The sequence below is a fragment of the Hypomesus transpacificus genome, chromosome 22 (assembly GCF_021917145.1).
Source record: "Hypomesus transpacificus isolate Combined female chromosome 22, fHypTra1, whole genome shotgun sequence".
Taxonomy (NCBI): domain Eukaryota; kingdom Metazoa; phylum Chordata; class Actinopteri; order Osmeriformes; family Osmeridae; genus Hypomesus; species Hypomesus transpacificus.
In genome coordinates this window covers 12114693-12122282 of record NC_061081.1, presented here as the reverse complement: position 1 = coordinate 12122282, position 7590 = coordinate 12114693, and the positions used below count along the sequence as shown (strand labels likewise).

The following is a 7590-nucleotide window of genomic DNA, read 5'->3' as shown; positions in this document are numbered from 1 at the left end:
ATTGATCATTCCTTGGCCCTGTCAGGGGGTGGGGGAGAGCGTTTGGGGGGTGGGGGGGGTGATGAAAACAGTCCCCTGCACCACTGACTTAATGAACATGATGTTGGGTAGACATGACACGCAGTGAGGAAAATGTCTAGATTCACTCTGAGCACCATGTCACTTTCTGTCTTCACTCTGAGCACCATGTCACTTCCTGTCTTTAAGAGGGAAGGGGGAGAAGGAGGGCTGTAACACAAAACATCACATTTTATTTCCTCTGCTTGCTGATTATAGAAATATTCCTCCCTCCTTTGTCTTGTGTCTTGTTGTGAATCCCAGAGCGACAGCTAGCAGCTGTGTGTTAGCAGACAGGAGGAACCTGTAAGGTCCGTGACACGCTAGGCTGGGGCTGCAGTGTGGGTCACACGGGTCAGAACACACACATGATCTGCTGCGTTTCACACACACACACACAAATACATACACACCTACACACACATACACTACACACACATACATAGCGAGAGAGCGAGAGCGAGAGAGTTTGTGTGGATTGAAATGGAAATGCTCTCATTTGTTTGTCTTTGTTTGAAGAGAGCCGTTTCTCCCTGAAGCTGAGATACAGCATCCCTAACCCTAACCCTAACCTGTCAATCCAGGCCCTTCATTTGCCTTGCCTGATTGATTGATCACATCAGGCAGGCAGGCTGGGGTCTGGCTGGCTGGGGTCTGGCTGGCTGGATGGGGTCTGGCTGGCTGGCTGGCTGGCTGGGGTCTGGCTGGCTGGCTGGGGTCTGGCTGGCTGGCTGGCTGGGGTCTGGCTGGCTGGCTGGCTGGGGTCTGGCTGGCTGGCTGGCTGGCTGGGGTGGGGCCCTGGAAGGTTGAACCACACTGCCTCTCAGCCACATCACACTTCGTTTATCAACATGAATAGAACTTTTCAACTGGTTCTGTGGAAGAAAACAAGACACAGGAGTTTGAGCAGGCAGCCCTAGATGATCATGAGCAGGCAGCACTAGATGATCATGAGCAGGTCAAAGACACAGACATGGGCTGTTTATCAATCCACGTTTTTCTCCGTTCTTGTGTCCTTGAGAGCTCGTTTGACGTCATCTTTCATTGCCCAAGTACGGTTCCAATACAAAGAACATAAGAACGCCAAGAACGCCAAAAATACCTTGATCGAGGATGTAGGATGGTGACTTGGTCAGCGAGAACGCATTTGATTATCCAGAAGTCACTGCAAGAACACACGCATCTCAAATCATTCTCCATCCTCACGGTCTTCAAGACCGTTCTCGTAAGACGCTTGGCAAGAACGTTCCTCTCAAGAACGCAAGTACGTTCTTAGCGTTCTCCGGATTGATAAACAGCCATGGTCTGCTGCCGTGTGTTTGAGGCTTGAAGGTTAGAGAGCTCGTGTTAGGAGTCTGGGCACCTGTTCCTACAGCTGTAAAACTTCAGCACAGGAATCAATATCAGTAAATACAGTAACACAAAGAAACTGATGTTGTAAGATGTTAATAAGGTTATATGAGGTGTGATTTGATCCATCAGGATCACAGCGTTCTCTCACGACGCAAGGTTGCAGGTTTTCCCCCCGCTCTCCCAAGGTCCATCCTTCTAGATCTTTCACCACTCGTTCAAGAACGCACCGCAAAGTAATCCTTATCACAAACAGAGGAGAGATATCGATCTAGAACTGTAAAAAGAACGCCCTGGTGGGGGCCGCTTGAGGGCCAGGCGATGAGGCAGAGGAGAGGCATGTGAGGGCTCAGCCTCAGCTTACAGGCTGTGAGAGTCAGCTGCATGAGTCACTTCTATTGTGCTCTACTGAGGACCATGACAGGCCTGTCTTAGGAGCTGGGCGCGGTTCTGCGGGGAACTGAGGGGCCGTCGTACCTGTCAAGCCGGGAGAGAGCGATCTCCCCCGCGTCACCGCGGCAACCGCAACACCTCATTCAACTGTGTTGGAATCACAGATCGGAAAGAAAAAAAACGAATCGCGATCGTGATGAATTTGTGTTGCGGAATCTGTCACCTTGACGTGAGTGTACATGTGGGTTTTCAGTCCTCCCTTAGTCCAGAGTCGGACCTAGGGGTGAGGTCAGTGTCTGCATGCGCACACACACAAACATGTACACACACAGTGCATTAGTCATTTAGTAGACGCTCTTATCCAGAGCGACTTACAGTAAGTACAGGGACATTCTCCCCGAGGCAAGTAGGGTAAAGTGCCCAAGGACACAACGTCATTTTGCACGTCCGGGAATCGAACCATCAACCTTCTGATTAATAGCCCGACTCCCTAACCGCTCAGCCATCTGCACACATACACGATAGGAAAGCGAGGCTGGAGAAGCATGTTTGTTTTTTCATAAACAAAATGTTTTCACGACCCTAAAGATGCTGATGTTGCTTTTACAGACTTGACAAAAGTTTCCCCGTCTGTATGACCCCCCCCCCCCCCCCCCCCCCCCCCCCCCCCCCCCCCCACCGTCAGAGCTGACACAGGCTCTCTCATCACCTCCGCCCTGACAACCCTGCTGATGCTCAGAGCTCCTGGATACCTGGGACGGTGCTCGGAGGCCTGGGGATTACCTGTGGGCTGACAGGGTTAGGGTTAGGTGTGTCACATCCACCCTGCCCCTGGGGTCGGTCTGAGCCCTCAGGGGCAGCTCCAGGGAGGGGGCCCTGGCCCCAAGGCTGCAACTCCAGGAAGGGGGCCCTGGCCCCTGGGCTGGGGTTTGTGGAACGTTTTCTTTCTGTTTGTGTCTCCTGTGTCTCCTGTGTCTCCTGTCTCTCCTGTGTCTCCTGTGTCTCCTGTGTCTCCTGTGTCTCCTGTGTCTCCTTTCTCTCCTGTCTCTCCTGTCTCTCCTGTCTCTCCTGTGTTTCCTGTCTCTCCTGGGTCTCCTGTCTCTCCTGGTGTTGTGTCTCATGTGTCTCCTGTGTCTCCTGTCTCTCCTGTGTCTCCTGTGTCTCCTGTCTCTCCTGTGTCTGCTGTGTCTCCTGTGTCTCCTGTCTCTCCTGTCTCTCCTGTGTCTCCTGTCTCTCCTGTGTCTCCTGTCTCTCCTGTGTCTCCTGTCTCTCCTGTGTCTCCTGTGTCTCCTGTGTCTCCTGTCTCTCCTGTCTCTCCTGTCTCTCCTGGTGTTGTGTCTCCTGTGTTTCCTGTGTTTCCTGTGTAACAATACCATCTTTAAAACAAAGTGAGGGACATGTTCCGTTAAGTCCGATAGCAGTGAGAATCCAGTCGTGTCAATAAACGGGTGCCATGTTGTTCCTGCCACTCTCAACAGGGCACAGAGATGCTGTTTGGGAGATTTGCATGCTGAAATCACAAAGCAGGTGAGGTCTGGATTAACATTTACATCTCTCTCTTTCTGTCTCTCTCTCTCTCTCTCTGTCTCTCTCTCTCAACACAGCTGCCGACCCGACCACTGGTGCAGAGCAAACAAAGGCCTCACACAACACCAGCCCAGGAACCACTAATAAAGCCTTTTAGTGCTAAACATCCAAACTAGCCAGAGACCATTTTGGCCCTTTTAAAATAAACTGAGGTCTAGTTTTAGAGCTGCATTTGAATGCTTAGAGGTAAAGATACTTTGTTTTTGCATCCATGGTCACAGGATGAAAGAATTCCCCTAAACATACACTGCCAGCACAAAGCACAGCATAGAGTGGGGTAAGGTGGAGTAGATTACAGTATGAAAGTAGAGCAGAGCGTAGAGTACAGCAGAATAGAGTAGAGCAGGTTTTAAACTAAGAACTACTTATTGTAATACAGAGTGTAAACATATTCCTATAAGCACACTGTGCAAACCGACTCCTCTAGTTCAGTAATCTTGCACAACCTTGCAATGCTTGAATACACATGTATATGTACATAATTACTGTCTGATTCTGGTGGTTTCACTCCACTAGAAGTAGACAATAACTGGGCCCACACTTTAAAGGTAGAATTCTCCTGGCGACACAGTAGGGTTAGCAGAGGAGCAACAACAAGGTCTGGATCAGCAGAGGTATGTGACAGGGACCATGTGATGTGTGACGGGGGTGTGGTTCCCTTCCTCCTACTCAGGTGTGCAGGGTTGGTTTAAGCTTCAGGTAACACACAGTCCCCCTCACACACACCCTCACAAACACACACACTCGCACGGCGCTCCGCACTGTTTACCTGGAGCGTTTCCCTCATTGTGCTGCTGTTGGACTTGAGTGGAAAAGTGACTTTTATCATTCAGAGGAGACTTTTCTTTCCCCTGAAGAGTTTGGACTGAGAGACTGAGAGTGAGTTATAATTAAAATGATATATTTCTTCTCTTAGATGTGAATGTTTCCAGCTGTCCAAGATAGCCTGGCCGTGTCTCAGGTTTTTTCCCTGAGCTGAGGTCCTGCTGTGTCGTCCGATGACAACACCTGAACAGCTTTGGTGAGAACGAGACTCAGCCTGCGACGATGCCGGTGGTGAAAGTAGAAAAGGTGTCTTCCTCTGATCTCCCCCAGCCGGCCCCCGGCCCCCCCGGCCCCCACGCGGAGGAAACGACCCGCGGCCGGCGGAGGAAGCGCCCGCTCCAGCGTGGCAAACCTCCCTACAGCTATATCGCCCTCATCTCCATGGCGATCGCAAACTCGCCCGACCACAAGCTCACCCTGGGCTCCATATACAAGTTCATCACGGAGCGCTTCCCATTCTACAGAGACAACTCCAAGAAGTGGCAGAACTCCATCAGGCACAACCTGACGCTGAACGACTGCTTCATCAAGATCCCCCGCGAGCCGGGCAGGCCTGGGAAGGGGAACTACTGGGCTCTGGACCCCAACGCGGAGGACATGTTTGAGAGCGGCAGCTTCCTACGCCGCAGGAAGAGGTTCAAGCGCTGCGACTTCACCACCTACACCACGTACCTCCAGGACGCCCCCGTGTTCTCGCCCGTCCCCGTGTCGCGGGCGTACGCCAGCTCGGTGTACCCTGCCAACATGGCGGGGCTGAGCCCGGGGCTGAGCCCCGCTCCGTACGGTCAGCAGCTGCCCTCGGCCTACTACCCGTCCCCCTCGCCGCCTGGCTACAGCCCGGGCCAGCCACACCCCCGCATGTTCAGCATCAACACCCTCATCGGCCACCACACCCCCTCCAGCGGCCTGGGAAGCCAGGGCCCGGAGTTGATGCAGCAGCCCGGGCGGAGCTTCAGTCCGGAGGGGACGCCCGCCGGGCCGAGCCCCTGCAGCCTGGGAGCCGCGGCCTTCCAGCCCCAGTCCTGCGGAGGGGCCATGCTGTCCCGGTCCTCGGGCCACGTAGGGTTCACCTACCCTGGGCAGAACGGACACCACCACCACCCCCACCCCCACCCTCACCCTCACCACCCCCAGGGCCCCTACCCTCAGGGCCAGGGATACGGGGGGCAGGGCCGGCACCCCTCCACCCCCGGGTCTGGAGACTCGGGGGACCTGTACGCCCGGGCCTCCCCGGCCCAGCTGGGATCGTTCCCCCAGTACACCGGGGGCCCGGCCCCCCTCACCAGCGCTGGCACCTACCTACGGCACCCCGCATACTCAGGGAACATGGACAGGTTTGTGTCCGCCATGTAAAACTGGACATCGTTTATCTAATGATTGATGATTGATTGACCGTTCTTTTTAGTGATTGATTTTCGACAACTGGACAAAAAGTATGTAGACGTGGAGATCTGCGTTTGACCCGGGCAACGAGATAGACTTCTGGAGGAGAGATCGTTCAAATGTGTTTTGTGTTGTCGTGGAATTTGTAGCGTTTACTTAATAAAAAACGCTTGTTGACGAATTAAATAGGGTTGAAACGGTCAGCGGTAATGCCCTAACCCTAACCCGACCACGGCATGAATACAGCCAGTGATAACTGACAGGATAAAGCGTGTTTTTGAAACAAACGTTTTCACAACCACACAAGTCCGTACAAGAAAATCTGTCAGCATGTTTGAAGTGAACCATAATATAATACATAATATTGCTTTTCAAATGCACAGTTGATATTCTAATGTTAAAGGTTAAAAGCATTTTGAGATTTAAATGAAAATATAAAGACTCAAGATCGTTCTGTTGCTATAGCGTCTAGAGTGGAGCTGTTGTTATTTGATGTAGTTAAGTTGCAATTTCAACGGATTTATATAATTTGCTGTAAATTATTGTGTGAAATGCTTTTAATAGAATTGATAAAAATGTTTTTTGTGGATTTGTGTTGAGTTAAACTATTATTTCCTATATGGAAAAAAAGGGGACACAAGCTCCATAATTGCATTATTTGTGTAGAATGACACACAAAATAAAATATTCACAAAATTCCAGTGGTCATACAAATTCAAAAAACTTTCACACAAGCAAGAAACTATTTCTGCCTTATAGTATTACCATAACCCAAACTTTACTTCTAACTTCAAGAGTTAAGTAAAAAAAATAGTGTTTTTCATATTTTCCATCTTGTTAGGAAAACACTTAAAATATCTCCACCTCTAGTGGCTGTGTCCTCCAGCCTGTTTCAGCTCAGCTGAGCTTGAAGAGCAGTCTGGAGCCAAGGAACTAGTCCTGCGTCCAGTCTGGAGCCAAGGAACTAGTCCTGCGTCCAGTCTGGAGCCAAGGAACTAGTCCTGCGTCCAGTCTGGAGCCAAGGAACTAGTCCTGCGTCCAGTCTGGAGCCAAGGAACTAGTCCTGCGTCCAGTCTGGAGCCAAGGAACTAGTCCTGCGTCCAGTCTGGAGCCAAGGAACTAGTCCTGCGTCCAGTCTGGAGCCAAGGAACTAGTCCTGCGTCCAGTCTGGAGCCAAGGAACTAGTCCTGCGTCCAGTCTGGAGCCAAGGAACTAGTCCTGCGTCCAGTCTGGAGCCAAGGAACTAGTCCTGCGTCCAGTCTGGAGCCAAGGAACTAGTCCTGCGTCCAGTCTGGAGCCAAGGAACTAGTCCTGCGTCCAGTCTGGAGCCAAGGAACTAGTCCTGCGTCCAGTCTGGAGCCAAGGAACTAGTCCTGCGTCCAGTCTGGAGCCAAGGAACTAGTCCTGCGTCCAGTCTGGAGCCAAGGAACTAGTCCTGCGTCCAGTCTGGAGCCAAGGAACTAGTCCTGCGTCCAGTCTGGAGCCAAGGAACTAGTCCTGCGTCCAGTCTGGAGCCAAGGAACTAGTCCTGCGTCCAGTCTGGAGCCAAGGAACTAGTCCTGCGTCCAGTCTGGAGCCAAGGAACCAGTCCTGCGTCCAGTCTGGAGCCAAGGAACCAGTCCTGCGTCCAGTCTGGAGCCAAGGAACCAGTCCTGCGTCCAGTCTGGAGCCAAGGAACCAGTCCTGCGTCCAGTCTGGAGCCAAGGAACCAGTCCTGCGTCCAGTCTGGAGCCAAGGAACCAGTCCTGCGTCCAGTCTGGAGCCAAGGAACCAGTCCTGCGTCCAGTCTGGAGCCAAGGAACCAGTCCTGCGTCCAGTCTGGAGCCAAGGAACTAGTCCTGCGTCCAGTCTGGAGCCAAGGAACTAGTCCTGCGTCCAGTCTGGAGCCAAGGAACTAGTCCTGCGTCCAGTCTGGAGCCAAGGAACTAGTCCTGCGTCCAGTCTGGAGCCAAGGAACTAGTCCTGCGTCCAGTCTGGAGCCAAGGAACTAGTCCT

The 7590-nt window shown here is 52.2% G+C and overlaps 1 protein-coding gene across 2 annotated transcripts; it reads left to right on the top strand.

Moving 5' to 3' along the window:
• Positions 1-3908: 3908 nt before the first annotated feature.
• foxe1 (forkhead box E1) lies at positions 3909-6291 on the top strand. 2 transcript variants are annotated; one of them, XM_047044893.1, is made up of 2 exons: positions 3909-4001; positions 4304-6291. In XM_047044893.1, the coding sequence occupies exon 2, from the start codon at positions 4435-4437 to the stop codon at positions 5563-5565; it is 1131 nt and encodes a 376-aa protein (XP_046900849.1). In that variant the 5' UTR covers positions 3909-4001; positions 4304-4434; the 3' UTR covers positions 5566-6291. The 2 variants fall into 2 exon arrangements, with proteins under 2 accessions (XP_046900849.1, XP_046900850.1); XM_047044894.1 differs by lacking the exon at positions 3909-4001 and adding an exon at positions 4017-4086.
• The last annotated feature ends 1299 nt before the right edge of the window (positions 6292-7590 follow it).